This window comes from Trachurus trachurus, assembly GCF_905171665.1.
Source record: "Trachurus trachurus genome assembly, chromosome: 24".
NCBI lineage: Eukaryota > Metazoa > Chordata > Actinopteri > Carangiformes > Carangidae > Trachurus > Trachurus trachurus.
The window spans coordinates 10,100,720-10,123,707 of record NC_139910.1 but is presented as its reverse complement, the minus strand read 5'-3'; the positions used below and the strand labels follow the sequence as shown (position 1 = coordinate 10,123,707).

At 41.0% G+C, this 22,988-nt stretch overlaps 2 protein-coding genes across 2 annotated transcripts in view; one reads left to right on the top strand and one right to left on the bottom strand.

Annotated features, from left to right (window-relative positions):
- Nucleotides 1-16,371, top strand: part of ryr3 (ryanodine receptor 3) — a gene marked incomplete at its 5' end in the record, with an annotated part of 112,034 nt that extends 95,663 nt beyond the window's left edge. The window contains 26 exon segments of the mRNA XM_084001045.1: nt 10-109; nt 623-702; nt 805-881; nt 984-1,057; nt 2,104-2,118; nt 2,948-3,028; nt 3,272-3,360; nt 3,460-3,588; nt 3,698-3,802; nt 3,965-4,046; nt 4,134-5,422; nt 5,508-5,560; nt 5,645-5,807; nt 5,938-6,024; nt 6,979-7,176; nt 7,324-7,454; nt 8,007-8,049; nt 8,494-8,621; nt 8,871-8,931; nt 9,583-9,729; nt 11,129-11,263; nt 11,763-11,919; nt 12,046-12,110; nt 13,748-13,848; nt 13,945-13,996; nt 15,416-16,371. Coding sequence (XP_083857171.1) covers nt 10-109; nt 623-702; nt 805-881; nt 984-1,057; nt 2,104-2,118; nt 2,948-3,028; nt 3,272-3,360; nt 3,460-3,588; nt 3,698-3,802; nt 3,965-4,046; nt 4,134-5,422; nt 5,508-5,560; nt 5,645-5,807; nt 5,938-6,024; nt 6,979-7,176; nt 7,324-7,454; nt 8,007-8,049; nt 8,494-8,621; nt 8,871-8,931; nt 9,583-9,729; nt 11,129-11,263; nt 11,763-11,919; nt 12,046-12,110; nt 13,748-13,848; nt 13,945-13,996; nt 15,416-15,511 — 3,738 coding nt within the window. The 3' untranslated portion in view covers nt 15,512-16,371.
- Nucleotides 16,372-17,433: 1,062 nt separating this feature from the next.
- Nucleotides 17,434-22,988, bottom strand: part of aven (apoptosis, caspase activation inhibitor) — a 37,156-nt gene continuing 31,601 nt past the window's right edge. Inside the window, exons 3-6 of the mRNA XM_084001278.1 lie at nt 21,730-21,800; nt 19,326-19,421; nt 18,392-18,668; nt 17,434-17,695 (exon numbers count right to left, since the gene is read on the bottom strand). Coding sequence (XP_083857404.1) covers nt 17,535-17,695; nt 18,392-18,668; nt 19,326-19,421; nt 21,730-21,800 — 605 coding nt within the window. The 3' untranslated portion in view covers nt 17,434-17,534. The remainder of the gene's footprint in view (nt 17,696-18,391; nt 18,669-19,325; nt 19,422-21,729; nt 21,801-22,988) is intronic.

Below are 22,988 nucleotides of genomic sequence, written 5' to 3'. Positions count from 1 at the left end.
GGTTTTCAGGAAAAGGAGATGGAAAAGCAGAAGATCCTGTATCAGCAGGCGAGGCTGCACGCCCGTGGGGCTGCGGAGATGGTGCTGCAGATGATCAGCGCCAGTAAAGGTACCGGTAATCATTATCTGATAATGTGCTCCAGTCAGCTACGCAGCCGATTTACTCTCTTATCACCCATTATCCTCGTTAGTCATGCTGTGCTCAGTATTTTCAGGGCAGTTTAAAGTGAATGATCGAGACCTTCCTGCTCTTTTCAAAAGTACTTTAAGCTGACTAGTGGCCTTTTGTGTTTAATGTTGGACACCAACCGCCCATGGAAGAGGTTTCACTTTGGCTTCGGCTAATTAAAACATATTATTTTCTACCTATGATGATAATTAGTCCTTTTACTTTTTACTTTTTCACTTCATGGCTTTGTTGCCATTCAGCCACTTGAAAGCAGTTTCATAATCTGTGGTTCAACAGGGAGTCATACTGTAGCTGCATATGAGGCTCAATCTTCAATTAAAAATATATTTAGAAAATATTATGATGAAAAAAAAAATCCTGATGACTGACATTTAATTTTGCAGAATGTGCTTAATTGTTGCAGTATTTCAATCTTTAATCTGCTGCCACCAGGTCGTCTAGGCCCCATGGTGACCTGCACCCTCAAACTGGGAATCTCCATCCTAAATGGAGGCAATGTGCAAGTTCAACAGGTGTTTACTCTTTTAATAATTACTAAGTAAATTCCCCAGATGGCGTACCGTGTGTTCTTGACAGAAATGTGTTTGATGCCTTTTTTTTGTCCCTTATCACAGAAAATGCTTGATTACCTGAAAGAGAAAAGAGATGCAGGGTTTTTCAAGAGTCTGTCAGGACTGATGCAGTCGTGCAGGTACAATACTGTGATTTTACTGTGCTGCAAAAAAAAGAAAAAACAGGAAACCTGCGCAGACATCAGATGCTTTTATTTTACTCTGGAATGTCCTTCCTTCAGCGTCCTGGACTTGAACGCATTTGAGAGGCAGAACAAAGCAGAAGGTCTTGGCATGGTGACAGAGGAAGGTTCAAGTAAGTAAAAACAAGTCTTATTAGATGCGCGCTGCGTGATATTCTCCCTGTTTTTTCTCTTCTTAAACTTCTCTTTTTTGACACAACTTTGTGTTGAAGCACCGGACTTTTACTCTTGTTCACAAGTCAAGCCCCCTCCCGCCCCGCCCCCGCCGCCTCATCAAGCTAATGCTGAACCATGACAACTGTTTAACCCCAGAGTCCATTAATTAAATGCTAGTTCCTAATTAGTAGTTTCTGTATGGCCTCGTTAGATAAAACAATCAAAATTGCATTGCTATGAATGTACATTTTGATTAATACAAATAGTTTGCTTCTTGTGCTACAGTCTTGAAGTCACTGAAGTCGTCAGTGTGGTGTCTTTAATGTTGTCTTTTGTAGTCAACAAAACAGAAATGAGCCTGATATATCCTCTCTTACACTGTTATCTAAGCACGTACAGTGGGGTGTAAAAGTCTGAGAGCACTGAGTTGACTTTTGGACCCCACTGTATTTCCAGGGATTTAGCAAAAGATAAACTTCCTCTTCTGTTAGCCGGTGACATCGAGGGCATTGAGGTAGAGGAGAGTAAATATAAAGCATGCAGTCACAGACGACATGGTCCAGCATTAATACCAGAGCTCACGTCTCGCTCCAACTTACAAAAACACAAAACACTTTCACCTTACGCATTTCACATCAAACTATGTCCGTCTTTTTCATCATTCAGCCCTCTGCTAAACATTTCCACCAAGTTCTGTGTTTAACAATTCACTGTTACTACTCGTGTCTCTGTTATCAACCGTTATCAATTTTCCACCATGACCGAAGTCTTATTTGATACTCATCTCGTCAGACGCAACATACGACACACAACTCAGGCCTATGATTTCTTCCCCCCTCCCTTTCCGTCTAAAACTGTTTTTTTAACTGCATGACTTTGTTTTTCACTCGTAGCCAATATATTCATATCTCTTCTTATTGTAACTCAATGTCCTCTCTTTTTGCTTATGTCTTCGTGTATTGTTTGTCTCCTTCCTGTCATTTTATAAACTCATCGATGGCAGTCCACACTGAGCGGGGTAAATAGCAAATTTAGATCATCCTGATATGGCTATGCTTCCACCTTGAATGTCTCCTCCACATCTGTGGTCCATACTCCCTGCTTTATTTGGTACCAAGCCTCTTCCTCCCCCATGCCCAGATGTCTGTAGGGACACACTGTGCATGCCGACTGTTAGAGTGTACACAGACAATTGATCTTCAGAAACCATTGCCTGTCCTTTTTTGTGTGCTATTTGTTCCCATTCCCTCCATGTTAACATCTACTAATGCAAAAAACCTATTACTGATGCTGAAATCTGTTGTCCTGAGGCTATCAGTGCCATCTCCCACGGGTTTGACTGAAGGTCTGTGGACTCTTCCACAGCCTAAGCAAAGCTTTGTCTTGCTTTGGACTTGGGGCCTATTTCACAAAGCTGGTTTTCATACAGATGTCTAACTTTCACATGGTTTTATCTGCTCACAGAAATGTACTTTTTTTACTCATTTTGTATAGATCTGTCCCATGCTTTTTTTCTGAAATGATATCCTTCAACAGGCCAAATCCTGGCCTGCATGTGAAAGTTATAAAGCTTCCTCCAGCTTATGGAAATGTCCTAGTGTTTCACTGTTGTTATATGTTAGAGCATTTTTACAAAAAAGCACTTTGGATTCAGCTTTGAACCTGCAATCTAAAGGCCCTGGACCTCAAAAATGTTTTGAACATGAAACCTGTCCTGCTTGCCTCATTAATTGCTTTTGAGGGGAGTTTCACATATTTATAAGACCTCCTCATCTTTAGCAAATAAACTGAAATCACTGAAAAGTAAAAGTTTCTGCTGTGTTCACCGACGTGTGTTTTCTCTCAAGGCTCCAAGGTGCTACAGAATGATGAGTTTACTAAAGACTTGTTCCGGTTTTTGCAACTTCTGTGTGAGGGCCACAACGGAGGTGAGGTTTCATCTCTTATGCATTTTAAATCCATGCGTTTTCATCAACACCCTGAGGAAGACCTCTGGTTAGAACATCAGTCATGTCTGTACCATTGTATTTAAAAGTCCTGTTTTTGACATCGTGGCTACGAGTGAGCGACTTCACTTCCTTTTATTCATATTTCACAATAAATCATTGGACCATAAGCGGATAAAGAATAGGAGGGAAATGATGGATAAGAATAACACGTGTTTCTGTCAGATTTCCAGAACTTCTTGAGAACCCAAACTGGAAACACAACCACAGTCAACATCATTATCAGCACGGTTGACTATCTGCTCCGTCTTCAGGTGTGTAACACAGAGTCACAGGAATGTAAGACCATGATCTCCATCTTTATTACTCTTCTCACCTTTATTGTAACTGTGTAATGTTCTCCTCCTCTTTAGGAATCTATCAGTGACTTCTACTGGTACTACTCTGGCAAAGACGTCATTGATGATACAGGAAAAATCAACTTCTCCCAAGCTTTATCTGTAGCCAAGCAGATATTCAACTCTCTGACTGAGTATATTCAGGTATGAAGCAGTGAGCAGTGTTGGATCTGCAGCAACTTTAAACATATACATATATTGTTATTTGTTTCCTCTTCTTTACCACCATCTGTGTCTCCTCGTCCTCTTTCAGGGCCCTTGTATTGGAAACCAGCAGAGTCTGGCTCACAGCAGACTGTGGGATGCAGTAGTGGGCTTCTTGCATGTATTTGCCAACATGCAGATGAAGCTATCTCAGGTAAAATGAACTAATTACAGGTTTTAAATGAAACATACCAAACTAAAACAAGACTTTTTTAATGATACTACCTTTATAGATAAGATATTAACAACAAACTGGAAGGTAAATGTTGTGTCCCAGAGAAAAAGCTTTAAGAAATTGTCTCCTCTCTCCCTTTAGGATGCCAGTCAGATTGAGCTGTTGAAGGAGTTGATGGATTTACAGAAGGACATGGTGGTGATGCTGCTGTCTCTGCTAGAGGGTAAGAACCTGAAGCTGCCGATCAATGACAAAGACAACAGGAGAGACAGGGTAACACATTGTGTTTATGTGTTTTTCTCCTCCTCAGGTAATGTTGTGAATGGAACAATTGGAAAACAGATGGTCGACACGCTGGTGGAGTCTTCTAGCAACGTTGAGATGATCCTCAAGTTCTTTGATATGTTCCTCAAACTGAAGGATCTGACGACCTCCGACAACTTCAAGGAGTACGACCCCGAGTTTAAAGGCATGATCTCAAAGAAGGAGTTCCAGAAGTCGATGGAGAGTCAGAAGCAGTACAGCCAGTCTGAGATCGACTTCCTGCTCTCCTGTGCCGAGGCAGACGAGAACAATATGTTTAATTACAAGGAGTTCGTTGAGCGATTCCACGAACCGGCCAAAGACATCGGCTTCAACGTGGCGGTGCTGCTGACCAACCTTTCTGAACACATGCCGCACGACAATCGGCTCGCCACCTTCTTGGATCTGGCGGAGAGCGTGCTCAGCTACTTCGAGCCGTACCTGGGTCGCATTGAAATCATGGGCAGCGCCAAACGCATCGAGAGGGTTTACTTTGAGATCAGCGAGTCGAGCCGCGAACAGTGGGAGAAGCCTCAGGTCAAGGAATCCAAGCGTCAGTTCATCTTTGACGTGGTCAACGAGGGCACGGAGAGCGAGAAGATGGAGATGTTTGTGAACTTCTGCGAGGACACCATCTTTGAGATGCAGCTGGCCTCGCAGATCTCCGAGCCGGACGAGGTCGAGCAACCCGAGGAGGAGGAGGATGAGGACGGACACAGCATCCTGGAGGAGCTGGCTGCGGAGGAAGGCGCCGCCATGGAGTCCGCCTCGGCCTTCAGCACCGCATGTGGCGCGGTGAAGAACAAGGCTGCGCACGTCCGCCAGATGTTTTCCCTTAAAAACGTACGCAAGCAGTTCAAGAAAATCAAGAAACTGACCATCAGGGAGATCATCACCGGGTTCTTCTCCTTCTTCTGGATGCTCTTCACCGGCTTCTTCAAGGGAATCTACGGCCTCATCTTCGGTTTCTTCCACGTCATCTGGACCTCCATGTTCGGCGGCGGCCTGGTCGAGGGCGCCAAGAACATCAAGGTGACGGACATCCTCGGAAACATGCCCGACCCGACCCAGTTCGGCATCCACGGAGATGTGATAGAAGGAGAAAAAGTGGAGGCATTAGAGACATTGGGGAACTTGGATACCGCCATGGCGCCAACGGGGGAAATGGCGGAGGTGGACATGATGATGGAGATGCTGACGATGCCTAAGAAGGAAGGAGGAGGGAAACACGTGGAGCCCGGCCTGGGCGACGTCGCCGAGCTGGGCGCAGAAATGTCCGCAGCTGATCAAAAGAAGGTTTGCAGTCAATATTCAACACTTGCATCTGTTTCCATTATCACTTCTGTTCAGTCTCATTGATATGTGTGACACTGTTGTGCAGAAATCCGCTGCCAAGCCGTTTGAAACTCCCGAGAGCGAACCAGAAAAAGCAGAGTGAGTAGAACTGTGAGTCAAATTAATTATCACAGACTTAAAAAAGAAATGCAAAGTAAAAAAAAACTGTCATGACTCAAACAGCACGGAGACCCGGGAGAAGGAGGACAAGCCGAAGGAGGAGGAGGCCAAGGAGCCGGTGGCAGAGGAGAAACCCAAGACCAGATCGAGCCAACCTAAAGAGCTGGCTCCCGCCTTCATGTCCACCATCGTTGCTGCTCTGGACATCTACATGACCAAGATGCTGGTGAGATCACACACTGCTCAGCTCCTTCACCTGAGATTAAATCTTCAATATCATTTTTCCTACTTCCATCTAATAATTGTTTTTGTCAATCATAAAGCAGTCATCAACCGGTCTCCTGTTTTCTTCACAGAACTACCTGGCTCGTAACTTCTACAACATGCGTTTCCTGGCTCTGTTCGTGTGCTTCGCCATCAATTTCATTCTGCTCTTCTACAAGGTAACAAAAGTATATCTGCATCAGTGAAATCAGGGAATTTTCAAATCCTCATTTTAAAGGCCCTTTCACACCGGAGATGTAGCTTTCGTGCGAATAATTTGCACGTCAATATTTTTATGCACACACACACACACACACACAGGCGCATGGACAGATTGCGCTTGGCCGCTAATGTAAACATAAACAACCTGTGTCTCTCACCAAAGACGGTTTAGAAATAGCAATAGAGTGTGTTTGCTCTCACCATCTCTTGACTTTTATATACTACTGTCAGCAGTGATCAGATAGCAGTGATCAGACAGTGAGCTGCTGTGTTGAGTAAAGTTGGTAACAAGACAACAGTGGCATAGCGAATACGTGAGGGATAATTAACAGATTGAAGACATGACGTGGAGGCGAAGAACCACCCGTCGCAAAGCAGAATTTCATGTCGTTTATTCGTTACGTCCACGGTGTGAAAGGGCCTTACAAAATAACAAAACTGAGATGTTATGTTCATAGCAGAGTATGTAAGTATGTAAGTTAAGTATTATAATTTAGCAAAAGGTACGTAGTTAGAACCTGAGAAAATATATTAGAAAATCTCTTCATCTAGACTAGGCAAGGCAAGGCATCTTTATTTATATACAGTAGCGCATTTCACACCAAGGCAACTCAATGTGCTTTACATAAGACAAAACATTTAAAAAGAACAGCATAAAAACAAAAAATAAAAATAAATTGTAAACATTAAACATAGAGTTAAAAGCAAGAGCAAAGAAGAATAAAAAAGTAGAAGAAAAGAAAATAGATAAAGTTTAAAGTTCTTAAAAAGAGCTCAGCCATAAGCACATGAAAAGAGAAATGTTTTTAACCTGGATTTAAAAGTGCTGATTTCAGTTCTGCTACACAACTACATAAAATAAAACACCTCAGATTGTAGATTTTTCAGTGTGGTTTGTTTTTCTTCTTTAGGTAACTGGTGAAAGCGATGACGAAACCGACGATGAAAACAGCTGGGGTGAAGAGGAGGACGACCAGGACACGCTCTTCGACATGGACGAGTTCGTGCTTCAGGAGAGCACCGGCTACATGTTACCGACGCTGCGCTTCCTCGCCATATTCCACACGGTCATCTCGCTCCTCTGCGTGTTTGGATATTACTGCCTCAAGGCGAGTGCGACCACGATGCTCTGAGCTGCTCTGAGCTGCTCAAACAGGCGTCACATCGCACCAAAAGAATCTGTTTCTTTGCAGATGATACCAGTGTGTATGTTAAAACTGCAGTTTTAGTGACACAGCTTCACGTTTGGTTCTCAGGTTCCTCTGGTGGTGTTCAAGCGGGAGAAGGAGATCGCCAGGAAGCTCGAGTTCGATGGTCTTTACATTACTGAGCAGCCGTCTGATGATGACATCAAGGGCCAGTGGGATCGACTCGTCATCAACACCCCGTGAGTCATTCGCAGTGTTAACACCTACACTGGAATATTTCACAACCTTTCTTGAAATATCTGTATTTTCCCTCCTCACCAACACAGATTGTTGTTGCTAACACCTCCTCTGGTAAAATACTTAGTTCACATAACAGACTGAACAGAAAACTGAAAGTCTGCTCACTCACTCATTCATTTATGTGCTCTGTTTGTGCTGCCGAGCCATGAGCCTGATATCTGCAGACAGCTTTTCGCTGGCGCTGCATAAAGTAGAGCCTACACACTGTTCAGTCGACTTTCATGACCTCACATCTCATACCCACAGAGAATATCTTCAACAAACACAGGGTTCAAATCAGGGTACCGTCTATCTTCAGTCAAACACTCTCACAGATGCCACAGCATATTTATTAAAAAAAGAAGAAAGATAGATCTGTCAGTAATGAAAATAACTATTAGATAAAGTTTTAGTTGCAGCAACACAATAATATATAAATTAAAGAACACATTACATGCAAACTTTCTCAGTGAGCAGAAGAATTAACTATTTCCTCTATTTCTACATTGCAGGTCTTTCCCCAACAACTACTGGGACAAGTTTATTAAGCGCAAGGTGAGAATCTGAGACCACATTTTTGTAAGAGACTGTAACTGAATCACAAATGTTATTAAAGCTCATGACAGCTGATATACTGTACCTGATCTCCTAGAAACAAAAATACAAGTCAGATTTAAATATATAGTAACTTTATATCTAGATGCTCAGTGAGTCATAGGAGGGGTTGTTGTTTTTTCTTTTCTTTTTAATAAACACAGTACAAATAAAACAGACATACAACGGTATCAATGTTTCACAAAGCCATATTAAAGGACTGTTATTGTAGTACATGTAATTATAGTGGTTTTTTTTTCTATATTCTCTGAGATAATAGAGAAATTTAAGTCGGTCTTAAATTCCAGTTGAAAGTCTGAAACAAGAGTTAAAAGACACACTCTTTTTCACTCTTTCAACATCTTTGCTCTTCTGTGTATGTGTGTGTGTTGTATGTGTTTGCAGGTGATCAACAAATATGGCGACCTGTACGGAGCTGAACGCATCGCTGAGCTGTTGGGCCTGGATAAGAGCGCTCTCGACTTTGACCCCACAGTGGAGACGGTGGAGAGAGAAGCGTCCCTGGTCTCCTGGTGAGAACACACATAGTGAAACTAAATGTGTTTATGTCGCATTAGGTGCAGGAGGACGTGTTTATCTATTTGCAGATTAACAGCCACTATTTACAACCGCTGAAATGTGTGAACTGAGTCTGAGCATTACCTGACTCTGAACATGGAAAATAAATAAATAGAATGACTGGAGTGTCAGATTGATCTTCTTATATTTCTCAAAACATCAACTATATCTCACACCTTTTTTGTTTTGGTTTTTATCAACAGGCTGAGCTCTATTGATACAAAGTACCACATCTGGAAGCTGGGTGTGGTTTTGACCGACCAAGTAAGTTAATTTAACCTTCTTGTGTTAGGGTCGCCACTGACCCGTTTTTAGGTTTTTAATGCATAAAAGTACCACATATATTCGTTAATTGCATCAAGGCTTTTTGACTTTGTCAGGAATCTATATTTAAACAAAATTTAAAAAAACAACAACAACATTTTCACAAAACAACAACTACAATTATGACATTTATGTTGTTAGTGATGGTTTCAACCCAGTTATAAAGATTCTAACAATAATGAGAGTTAAAACTGAAATCATGTGCGCAAAACCAACCTTTTCGTGGATAAGGAAGTCTAACAAGGTAACCAAGAGAAGAAAAGTGTATTTTACAGCTGATTTAAGACACGGGTCAAAACCGACCTGAACAAAAGAGACTGTAGCAGAAAGCTAACACAAGGCGAAGGTTAATGTCTTCTAAAAGCACTTTGTCGAGGGTAAATAATGATTTTGTTGTGATCAAGAGGTTGGTTAAGAGTTAAAGCATTAAGTTAATATAATAATTCAAGATAAACAAATGACACATGGACACAATTTAAATGATCTAAATCTGCATGAGTCACAATAATATGGCAAACTATGCAAGAGAAGTGCAAATATTTAATTGTGCAGAGTGATCCGACACTAATGTGTGGTCCTGTGTCCCTGCAGTCCTTCCTGTATCTGGTCTGGTACACCACCATGTCCACCTTCGGACACTTCAACAACTTCTTCTTCGCCGCTCATCTGCTGGACATCGCTGTGGGCTTCAAGACTCTTCGCACCATCCTGTCGTCCGTCACTCACAACGGGAAGCAGGTGAGTCGTTCAACCAGCAGAGGGAGCCAGATAACACATAAGAGACTCAACAGCAGTCGCCTCACACCAGGCTTTCTACTGCAGATTTTCTCTTTAAAGTTGCATTTGCCTGTTTTTTTAAAGTTTTAACTGAGAGTTTAAAAGTTTTTATAGATACACACCACATTTCAGAGGGCAGACGCTTCTTTTCACTGCTCTGTGTTAGATAAACTACCAGCACGATGACTCAGACTGAACACCAACATAATCAAATCAAGAAATTATATTGTAATGGAAACAGTAGATATCTCTAAAGGCTCGGTCGTCCAGGTCACAGGATATGTAGACGTAAACAGTCATGAGAAATGAATTAAAGGAATTAAATACCAATAAAAAGGCAATTGGGTTTTCTCTTGTATTCATGAGGGTGTTGAGAAAAAGTCATTCACTGTTTTGTGTTGTGTTGTGAGAAATGTATTTCATGTTAAAAGTGAAGCACAGTTGAAGTAACTTGTATCTAGTCTCAGTCAGTGAAGGAAAAAGACGAATATAAACCACTAACGAGTGCTTCTCGCAGTCAAAAGACAAATTATAGTTTGGTTGTAAAATCCATTCAGATGGTGAGTCAACAGTAACACCTGAAACAAAGTGTGTGGTGTTATTTTGGATTAGAAACAAAAGATTTTGCATAAATGACTGAAAAAAGATGCTCAAAATAATACATTTGTTGAATATTTAGGTTATTTATCACCCTAACCCTGTGATAAACAGGTCAAACAGTTCACGTAGACTAGAGTGACACCTAAATCATGTTCAAGTTATAAGTAGTGGATAAACAGTTGTAAAAACAATATATATATACTGTATATATATGGATATGGATATAGTTGTGTAAATTCTTGAAATGATTTGCTGAAAGAAACAAATGAAACGGTTCAATAAAAGTAAAAATAAACGTTGAATGCTATTGTAATGGTATCCAAATATGAAATATCAATTGTGTTCAGCATCATTCAGATTAAAGGAGTATTTGAGTTAAAACATCAGAGTAAAGAGGTCATCGACGGGTCATGAAGTAGTTCTTTGATGACTTGATGAGTTTGATTCGCTGAAGGTCTCCACACTCTCTTTGAATGCTGATTAAAAGCTGCCCTGAAATCCTCTTTTCAGCCGGGGAGGCCTTGAAAACATCACAGCTCTTTTGTGAAGACACCGACATGTTTATCCAGCTCTGCAAAAAAAAAAAAAAAAAAAAGACCCTTGAAATTTACATTTGAACAAGTGGAGGCGAAGTCATTTACACGTCCAAAGAGGCTTCTTTCTGCTCTGCTCTGCCCAAATTGTCGCTGGCATTAATAATACAAAATAAAAGAAAGGTCAAGTTAAATGTTGCCGGTTTTAATGACTCTTCTCCTTTCAGCTGGTGCTGACGGTGGGTCTGCTGGCTGTGGTCGTCTATCTCTACACTGTGGTGGCCTTCAACTTCTTCAGGAAGTTCTACAATAAGAGCGAGGACGAAGACGAGCCCGACATGAAGTGCGATGATATGATGACGGTACGACGACCGACCGACCGACCGGCCGCCACCTCCGATATCAGCTGCTCAGTTACAGAATAATAAGAAAGAGACAAAATGAAAATAGCTGAGTAGAAGAAACCACCACCTTCTCTAACAACAGATGGCTCATCGTAGGCAGCAGAGGAGACATGAGACCTCTCTGTTGTGCTGACGTTTGTCTTTTAAATAAGTTATAGTGCACTTTTTTACTCCTTTTCTTAGGTTTTTCTCATTATTTATGTATTTTAACCGTTTATCTATTTGTTTTTAACTTATTCACTGCTGCCTGTGTCATGCTCTAACATGTTTTACAGTTATGTTACAGTACACTGGTATTTTTATGGAGCATATATTGTCCATGCCTCCGTCCCGTGTTGTTGAAGTGTTTTGTTTTGTGTTTTGTCCTTTTGAATTGGGGTTACCCTCCTGCTGCAAGACAAATGTTACCCACAGGTGTTAATAAAGTTACTTGACTCTCTGTCTTTTCTGTCCGCAGTGCTATTTGTTCCACATGTATGTGGGTGTGAGAGCTGGCGGAGGTATTGGAGACGAGCTGGAGGACCCGGCCGGAGACCCCTATGAGCTCTACCGCATCCTGTTCGACATCACCTTCTTCTTCTTCGTCATCGTCATCCTGCTGGCCATCATCCAGGGTGCCTGTCCTTTACCCGTTTTTAATGTCATTTATCTCTGCTGGATCATGGCTGTATGTTTATATGTTTATATGGTGCGTTTAAGTGCTCCCCTCCCTGACGGTCTGTTGTGTGACCCTCCCTCAGGTTTGATCATTGATGCCTTTGGTGATCTGAGAGACCAGCAGGAGCAGGTGAAGGAGGACATGGAGGTAAGACCAAGTCGTTTTATAAAGTCGTACAGATGTGGAGGAAGATAACTGTCCTCACGCAGCTGTTTGGTGCAGTTTTCCCTTTACAAAGGGATAGTTCAACCTTTTGTCAAATTTGCCCATTGCCATAATCCCTATAGTTTTAGCAGTAGGTTCGTTACCTTTAATTGTCGGTGCAAGCTATTTTTAGAACGGCGGAGCAGAGCCGCGAGCTGCTCAGAGCTACGCTACGGAGGCTCATGGGATTTCTTGGTTTCCCTCATCAAACTCATCAAATACACAATCCAACAACTCCAAAACGCTCTGGTGGACAAGTTGTGACCTGCACATTCACCACGCTATGAGATAATAACAGAACGTTACCAGACAGAGTTGTTTTCGAGGAAAATGCAGAGACTGCTTGCTGAAAAACTGCCCCCGACAGGAATGTGCCTCAGCGGTTTTGCATGAATTTACCTCTAAAACAACTCTGTCTTGTAACGTCCCATTATTATCTAATTTCTCACACCGACAATTAAAGGTAACGAACCTACTGCTAAAACTATAGGGATTATGGAAGTGGGCCAATTTGCCAAAATGTTGAACTATCCCTTTAAACTTAAAGGGATAAACTTAATAACTGCTCTGAGATTCGGCTTAACTTCCTGAATGACAGTCAAAAAAATATGAAACTATGCAACAGCTCCAGGCATTTATAAGTAGAGATGCATTCATTTTTATTTTTTCATCAGTTCACTTCATGAACAGAGGAAACTAAAGCAGATCAATATTTGCTGTGACCTCACTCAGCCTGTAAACCAGGCCACAGATCCTGAGTGGATTTAGGTCGTCTCCTAGTGTTTGATCCCAGACCGACTCCATGATGCTCAGATCAGACCATCTGTTGCTTGTTGCACTGAAGATGGTTCCTTACGACTCACTATGTGTTTGACTTCCCCATTTAAAACTTGAAAACACTTTATATTTACCTGTGTAAAGACACTTTTTCCTCAACAACAACATTGTCATTGTTTGTGAATTTGGGCTGGAGTTTTGGTCCCAACTAATAAAACTTGAAACTACTTCTGATTGTATAAACAGTGGAGAGTAAAGTGGATCACAACTTAATATCAGTCATCAGAGTTTATTACAGGTCATTGTCGAGTTCACATTGTCCAGTGATTGAATTTAGACTTCATGCTCATGGAAAATCATTTTCTTTTTGTTCTGCAAAGTTCACACGACTACATTTTTTTTCTTTTTTATTACATTTTCACTGTGTTTTTACTTCTTGTTCACATGATTCAAGTTTTCAAGAGATAAATTTATGACCTTTTAGCGAAAAGTCAGATCTTTGGAAAGAACGATGAGACATTTTCATGTGACAGTCGGTACACAGATTGTTTCTGAGATCGAGCTCAAACTGTCATGTGGATGGAGATTTTTTTTATTTTAAAACGTAGCAGTGTGGACGAAGCCTTTGTTATTAGGATTAAAGAACCTACAGGTGTAAAAGTTCAAGAGTAAGAGTGTTGTGTGTTAGACGACGACCTCCTGTCGCTCTGTTCAGTTCAGTTTTATTATTATGTCCCGAAGGAAATTGATTTGCAGCAGATGTATCTACACGTTGACATCCCCTCTTCCTCCTCCTCTTTCAGACCAAATGCTTCATCTGCGGCATCGGCAACGACTACTTTGACCGGACGCCTCACGGGTTTGAAACCCACACCTTACAAGAGCACAACCTCGCCAACTACCTGTGAGTGGCAGCAACACACAAAAACCGACAAAAACGTCTTCCTGCTTTTCATCGTGTGAGCATTTTTCACAGCTGTCTCGTCCTCCCCATGTGCAGGTTCTTCCTGATGTACCTGATTAACAAGGACGAGACTGAGCACACGGGTCAGGTACGTGTCTTATATCTGAGCTTCCACTTTTCTTCTCAGCTGCAGTTTGTTCTCTTCAATACGACAAAATTACGTCTGATCGATCTCAAGAAAGCAAAGGAGCAACTGAACGTTGGCTCCAGCTCCAGGTTTTTTACTTGTGCAACATTTCAACCCACTTGAAATGTTGCGTAAGTGCAGCTCATCTGGAGGAAGAAGCAATGCGTGGGTTTCCTTTGACTTTTTTGTTTTTTTATATTAACTTGTTATTGTGCTGCACCTGAGACCCAAGTTGTTGTTTTTTTATTTGATGTGCTCGCTCTGTTCTCATGCCACAAACACAGCTGAAAGAAAACTAGAGAACGTGCACCGTTTCCTGCCGTTCCTTCACAAATTCAACCACTTTCACAAAGCTTCATTCTTCTGTGGCGATGATGAATGATTTTCGGATTATATTATGGATCTCACAAAGTATGAAAGTGGATCCTGCAGCGTATTTGTTCTGGGAGAACATCCTAATCACAAAATACATTTTCCTTCTGCTGATATCGAGGCTGCGTTCTGTGAAACTCAGAAGTCAGAGTTCAGAGCTGGGAACGACGTCACATCCACGTTGACCACATCGGTATCAAGTCGATTTATATACAAGAATGTGCAATTATAGAATACAGTTGTTTAATATTGTGTGGGCTATTTTTAAATCATAATTTTTTACAAAGAATAATAATTAGTTACAAAAATATATTTTTTCTAGTATTTTTTTTTTTTTTATCAAGTACTAGACATTTCAGGCCCCATTTGAATTCCAGGTGACCCCACGGTTGAAAAACACTGTATTACTGTGCGTTCACACCAAAAGTTTCCAAAGCGTCAAAACGCCGGAAGTCAATTAATTTTCAATGAAAGCCCGGCGACACTGAGCGTCCAAAGCATCACCAGACGAGAAGTTGAGCCTTGGTTAACTTTAGGGTAATTAGCTATGACGCGGTTTGGCGGCAACCTGTCAGAATAGAGATTTCCAACTCCCTTTTTTTCCTTCTTTTTTGTCCTTCGGCTCCCCAATGACCAATCGCGATCGAACTTTGATGTCAGTCACGTGACGAGCGACCAAAGCGGCTGAAAATATTTGCCGTTTTGGAAGCTGTCTTGTCTGAAGCCCACCCTCGAGCGTTTTTGACGCTTTGGAAGCTTTTGGTGTGAACGCAGTTAGTGTATGGCAATTAACAAGTTAATTAAAGTGTTCTAGAAATGTCCTGGAAAATAATGTCAAGAAAAGAGTGGGAACCCTGATTAATATGTGTGTCCCATTTAAAAAAATAAATGCATCTCCAGTCCTAAGTGAATAAATCAGCTGCCATGCAGACAGTTGGTATTTCCCTACACTGCAAAACCAAACCAGATGTAACTCTAACTGTTGTTTTGTTTCCTCTCCTCCTCCAGGAGTCCTATGTGTGGAAGATGTACCAGGAGAGATGCTGGGACTTCTTCCCTACTGGAGACTGCTTCCGTAAGCAATACGAGGACCAGTTGGGTTAGAGACGAGGGGGGGGAGGGGCAGCAGCAGCAGCGGCGTCCTGAACGCCCCCCTCTCTACTTTCCTTCTCTCTATCTGAAAGAGACAATGAACTTGACTTCACCCTGTTAACACAACCTGAACTCTCGCTGGACTTTCTCTGCTGCCATGGTGTCGCAACAACATGAAGAAAAAGAAAATCATTCATAAATACATGTGGGGAAAAAAAAAGATAAATTCAAGAAAATAATTTTCAGATTTACAACCGATAAGTGGACGTTTGTGCATCCAAGTCCTCTTCCTCGTTACCGAAAACCGTCACTTGCCACGACGCCTCTTTTATGCAAAAGTCTTCTTTTGATTCTGATTCACATTGCCTTTTCACTTGCTTAACCCCAACCTGTTGCACAATTTGTTGTGTGTAGACATTTGATACACGCGGAGGGTTACAGCATGACGACTGAATGTCCGAATATGCACATTTTCTAGTTTTAACGCCAGGATGTTAAGTGTCACTTGTCGAACCAACAGAGCAGGATGTGAGCTGCTAATTGTTGATCCAGTTGACGTCAAAATGAAAACGAGTGAGACCTTGATCTGCCTTTTCAACGCTGGTTCGAATTCCGTCTGATGAAACGAACATGGTTCTTCCAAGGACCAGACAACGACAACAACGACGACTCCGACTCACTTTTACGTGTTTATCAAGAGCCGATGTGCCTTAAAAAGCGAAACTATGCAACCACGAAAAGAATAAAAAACAACTAATCATTTTTGTCCCTCCTGACACAAGCAGTGTGCTAGTTCTGGGTTAGTTACAAGCAGATTTAGCTTGAGTTAGTTTTGTGGCTTTTAAAGTAAAAACAAACCAAAAAAAAAAAAAGAGTTTAATTAAAAACAGAGAAAACATTTGTTGTATAAAATAATAGATGACCCTCGTGTAAATGTTGCTTAGTTTGGTTTTGTTCCTAAGCTGTGGTGTCCTGCCGCCTGCACTTCTTTCCACAGTAGAAGAAGAACCCCACAACGAGAGGAAACCCGGGAAAAAAAACGAACAAAAAAAAACAAAACTTGGTTCAGGGATTTATTGACGACAAGATGGTGAACTGCTGTTGTATGGCCATTTGTATGTATGTAGTAGCTTTGGTAAACCTGCAATTCTTTTAATGACGGGGGAGGAAATGAATAAATTAATTGACGCAATAAACTCGACGTGTTGTTCGTCTGTCGCTTCATGGTGACTTCTTTCATAACCGCACTCTCAAACATTCAAGATGTTCTTCACCTCCAAACAAATTTTCTGTCATGATGCTGCAGAAACAGGAAGTGGAGGCCGATGTGAAGCTCAGTCTTTCAGTGAGTTGAGGTAAATAACTGGATTTAAAGGGATAGAATGCCATAATCCCTATAGTCATAGCAGTAGGTTCGTTACCTTTATTTATCGGTGCAAGCTAATTTTTAGAACGGCGGAGCAGAGCCGCGAGCTGCTCAGAGCTACGCTACGGAGGCTCATGGGATTTCTTGGTTTCCCGCATCAAACTCATCAAATACACAATTCAACAACTCCAAAACGCTCTGATGGACAAGTTGTGACCTGAACATTCACCACGCTATGAGATAATAACAGAACGTTACGAGACAGAGTTGTTTTTGAGGCAAATGCAGAGACTGCTTGCAGAAAAACTTGCTTGCATCAGCGGTTTTGCATGAATTTACCTCTAAAACAACTCCATCTCATAACGTTCTGTTATTATCTCATAGCATGGTGAATGTGCAGGTCACAACTTGTCCACCAGAGCGTTTCGGAGTTGTTGGATTGTGTATTTGATGAGGGAAACCAAGAAATCCCATGAGCCTCCGTAGCGTAGCTCTGCTCCGCCGTTCTAAAAATAGCTTGCACCGACGATTAAAGGTAACAAACTTACTCCTAAAACTACTGTATAGGGATTATGGCGATGGGCCAATTTGCCAAAATGTTAAACTATCCCCTTAAGGCTGAAGGTTTGATCTCAGTGTAAGTTTGTTGAAGTCCTGGGTGAGCGGCGGTCAGGAGATCATGCTGTCCAGCCAGTCCTCCAGGTCGTCCTCCGTCAGCTCCGGTTTGACGGGGGCCTTCGGGGGTGTGACGTCTTCATCTTTCACCTCCTCCGTCTTCTCTTCCAACACCTCTGGTGCCACCGCCGCCGCCGCCTTCGTTTCCTCACACGCTGCAGATTAAAAGAACAAGAGATTCAGACTCTTCAGCTGTGAAAACTCATCTTCTCATGATATGAGATCATTTTCATTCAATTTTCATTCAATTATTGATTCATCTGATGAATTTGAAGCAAAGGTTTTGGGAAAAACTCAAGATATGAAGCAGGTGTTTAGCTTTAGCTTAGCATAAAGACTGAACACTCAACACTAACTAGACTCCAAAAGGAACAAATCTGCTTCCCTGCATCACTGAAGCTCATTAATTAACACACTTTGTCCTGCCCTCTGTTAATTTACACAGGAGAGGTATTAAACTACAATTAGCCAGAACATTTCATAATTCTCAGCTCTAAGCAGCTGCAGCTTCACTTTTATCTGTTAACTCTGGCAAGAAAAAAAAAAGTGTGTATGGTAACCCTTTAATTTACAGGACGCTAATTACGAGATAATGTCAAGAAATAGCCTAGACATAACAGTCAATTTCATAGTAATGTCATGTTTTTCATAAAAGGTCAAAGATTTTTCATGTTCCGAATTTTATTTCTAGGCTATTTCTAGACATTATGACACAATCAATTGTTATTTCTTAATATTATTACATAATTAGCTACCGGTAAATTAAAGGGTTATCAAGTGTATTTTCGTAAATTATTTTGGAAAATTAAAAAGGAAGGAAGATCTTTGAGAAGCTGTTGGAGTGACCTCACCTTCCTCTGTGACACCGACACTCTTGTTCCCTTCAACACCTGAGTCTGACTTCTGTAAACCGAGCAGCTGGTCCAGCTCTTCATCGCCGTCGTCCTCCGGTGGCTTGGCAGCGTTGGATTTTGACGGTGACACTGGGTTGGTTGCCACGGGGACCTTCTGGTTGATGCTGAGACATTTCAGAGTCGTCGTGGTCGGAGGAGTGAATGTGGACGTTTTGGATATTTGCTGTTTAGGTGCAGCAGGAGTCACTGTGGGCAGCTCCACTGGAGCCAGGACCTGAGGGAGGGGAAACATCTGGGTTAGTGTAAACATGACAGAACATTTGATATAGTATTTTTTTAAAAATGGATTTGCCAAATAATGTTTCCTCTTATTTCTCATCGAATCAAAACAAATCATGTACGTAATTGCAATATTTGTGGCAGGTGCTTATCTGCTCCATAAATTCAATGTGTCCATGACATGAACACATATTTCTTGCCACTTCATCTCTCACTTAATGTTTTTCTGTCTTCTGTTCAATATTATAGAGAAAGTTCAGATTCAGAACAGAGGGAAATTGATGCAGCTTTTCTTCAAGTCGATCAACAACTTTAAACCTGGACACAACTAGAGGAAAAAAGATATAAAAACTTTAAACAGCTACACTGAGTCTTGTGTTCTCTCCTTTTCAAAGTGCTTTCCTGATCATGAGGATGGTCGAAGGATAAAACCTGAAGGATTTGTTGCCATTGATGTTTCCACCAAAGTTTTTATGAGAAATTAACTAATTATCGTGCTGTAAAAACGTTGATGGAAGAAATAAACAAACTGGCTTCAAGCTAGTGTTGAATCAGAGATAATTGCTGGACACAGTCCTACAGACGAGCTGAACTTCTTGAGTTGGACTCATCAGAGTGTGAAGGAGCAGCTGCTGGTCAGAGATCCACGTACCTGCAGCAGCTCCGCCTCCAGGTTGAGTCTCTGATGGAGAGGAACCTGTTGCAGCGTCTGGGCCAGAGCCGGCAGGTCCACGAACACAGCCGACGACTGCACAGAGACATGGTGAGAAAACAGCTGTTTACAAGACTCATTAAAGACAAGACACAAGAAACTGGCATGAATAAACACATGTGGACACAAAACCAGAAACATACAGGTTCATTTAACTAAATTAAAATATCAGGGAAAAGTCACTTTCTTGTCGTTCAAGTCAAATTAGCCCTAACCAAGTATTGAGTGCATACAGATGGACATACCTTTCAGAAGGCCAACATTAATTGGTCTTTTGTAATATTCAAATTGTTTGAGATACTGAATTTTAGGTCTTCATTAAATGTATAATCACTACAATTAAAATAAATAAAAATAAATAAAGAGATGAAATGTTTCATTATGTGTGTAATGGATCTATATAATGTATTAGTTTCACTTTTTTGATTGAATTACTGACATAAATAAACTTTTCCATGATATTCTAATTTATTGAGATGCACCTGTACATACATACATTTTACTCATTATAATTATAAAACCTCATTTGCACTCCCACAATTATAGCCATAACTGGAAGAAGATGCTCCGTTAACCAACCAGTCAGAGCTTCAGCTCATTCAACACAGAGAAGGTGAGATGAAAGGACAATTTCATTGATTAATTTGACTAATTTAGTCCAAACACTGTAAAGATTAAGTCTTCTTGTTGTATTATAAACTTTATTTCTCGGGACGTTTTCATTGGTTCAAGTGAAACTACTTTTTTGTCCATTTTTTTATCCATTTGGTTTAAAAAAAACAGAGCAACATGAAGAAAACCAAGATATTTTTCACTTTCAGGGTCTTGTTTGACGAAAAAAAAAAGATAAAAAGGACAACAAGATGAATGAAAAGCATCTGGAGAATTTTTCAATCTCAGGGTGTGAAAATGTGTTTGAAGATCACGACTGAAGAGTTCACATGTTTCTGACAGTCTCCACCTAAAGCAGGTCGGTGCTCGTCGTCTGTGCTTCAACAACACAACAACACGGCTCTGACTGCACACAAAGAAACAGCAGCAGGTCAGGACGACTTATATAATATAATATACTGTGTGATCTATAATCTGCCTGTGTTTGTATCCACAGACTCAGACGAGCGGTGAAAACCTCGGTGGCCTCATCAGCGTCTTCGCATCCTGCGTTTTGTTCTTCTACAAACAGAGTGAGTCATGTGGAGGATGGAGCTCGTGCAGCTACTTCACTGTGTTTGTGATGTTTCACAGCTGCTGCTGCTGAGATCAAAGCCAGAGGTTTATTAAAGTCATCAGACGCCATCACCTCAAAACGCTCCATCAAATCTACTCAACACCACATCAGTCGCAAAGTGAAGAACTGACAAAGGCCAGAAAATTATCAAATGGGCCGATTTTGAGTTTGTGTCGACCGATAATGTGAACTCTTTCGTTGTGTCTTCAAACTTTGCAGGTGAACTGAAAAATATATGGATTTACTTTTATTTAGAGAAAGAATTGACGTCCTCACATTGGTTTGACCCACACAACTCTGTAGTGAAAAGACAGTGTGTGTATTCCCTCTTTTTTTTTCTTATTTACATTTTCCACTGCAGTACATTTTGCTGCACTGAAGCCATTTTGAATAATAAAAGTTATGTATTGCTAAACAGTAAAGTGATGAACCTCCAGTCTGTATTTGTCACAAGAGTTTGAACCATTCTTATTAAGGCATCACTGCAAAACGTGTGTGAATATTTGTGTGTTTTACTTAACTGAACGACAATCACACACTTCACTTTCAGCTCCTTCTGCCTCCTGCATTTTTTAAATTTTTTAGATATACCTTTTTTTAAATTTCCCTTTGGACATGAACCAACTGGGAACAAGACATGCGACATGACATGGGGAGGATTTGGACATGAGGTAAGACAGCAAAGAAGTCCATCATACATAGAAACATAAAGAGTCTGCTGTTGGAAATAGGGAGAATTATTTTCTATTAAAGGGTTTGACCTTACTTTTGCCATTTATACAAATTAGTTGAAACGTTTTGACCAGTTTCCTCAAAAATATCAGTTTGGTTCCTTAGTTTGAATGTTATTCTCTCCATCATGTACAATATATATTATAAACTATATCAGTCCACTCGTTTATTGTTGGTTTTGTCTTTCTTAAGCCACTTTCTGGTCAAAGCCTTTTTGCATCCCACCATCAACACCCTCGAAATGTATTCATATTGTATTATAGGTATTTAAGGTATTTGTATATTCAAGTTTTTAACCCAGATGTTGAGCCTGCTCGAGGAGAAGTGGGTTAAATGCAGGAAAGAGGGAATCGAGTGCAGATTGGGGGTGGAGTATGGATTTACCTGAGCGGCTGTAAATGAGTCCATCTCCCAGTCTTTCTCCTCCGAAAAGCGGAATTGACTGAAGGAATCTCCTGAGGACGACACAGAAACAGAGTTTTACACGTCAGTGCTGCTCAACACGGCTCTTAGTTAACTACACACACACACACACAGAACTGACAGTGTTTCTCTGGAGGCCGGTCAATAGCTTTAGTGTAAAGTGTCAATGAGGTTTAAAGCAGCACGGACACACGATGAAGAGGCCGAGCAGCAGAGCGACAGGTGAAGCTTGGACCTGCTCTCACTCTGTCACGACCGGTTGCAGCTGCTGCTTTTATTATAATTATTTATTTATTTTAAAAACAGAGGAAATGGGAGCTGAGGAGCAAATACAAAAAACTGCAGTAAAAACTCAGTCAAAACAGCAGCAGCAGCAGCTCGGTGGGGACGCTGTGTCAGGTGTGAAGCACCACTCACAGGACGAGCATCATTTTGTAGATGTGGTTTTCTCTGCTGACGAGCGGCAGCAGCTTCACTCTGGATGGAATAAACAGGGTGGTTGAATATTTTTAGATGTTGCAGAGAGAGAGAGAGAGAGAGACTGTTACATGTCGTCTGCAGGGAGAACAACATGTGGAGCGGCTTCGCTCGGATAAAAGACTCACAACGTTTAGAAAAACAGACATGTTGGAGAGGCTTTCTTAGAAAATCTTAGAAGATGTCGGGCGTCTTTTCTGTGAATGTTCGAGAGCCGGAGTTTCCAGTTATTCCCACGTAACTCATTATTTTAGTCGTAATATTAAAGTTGTGACATGACAGATCTGAGACTGAGGGTGTCCAAGCAAATTTCTGTCAGTACGATAAATAGTTATGTTGTGACAGTTTGTATAAATTGAATTCAACCTTTATTCCCACACTGTACAGCCGACACATGACACAATACATAGGTTTAGTGATGGCACCGTTCAGTAATTAAACCAGTTTTCAATGAGAGTATTATGTTCAATTTATCATGAAATTCTACCGACGGAAATTTGCTTGGACACATATCATTTCTTTAGCATTTTAGAATTTTTTTTCTATTTTAACTTCATTTTATTCTAATATCATTCAGATATCTTTACCATGCTATGTTGTCTTTCGTCTACGTCTTGGGTTTTGTTCTTTATAGTAAAGGACGTAACTAAAATTTATTAGTTGTAGTTTTTGTCCTCTCGTGTCTTTTTTCTGGTCTTGGACTGTTTTTTATCCTGTCTGCCACTTGCATTGTTGCTTTATCT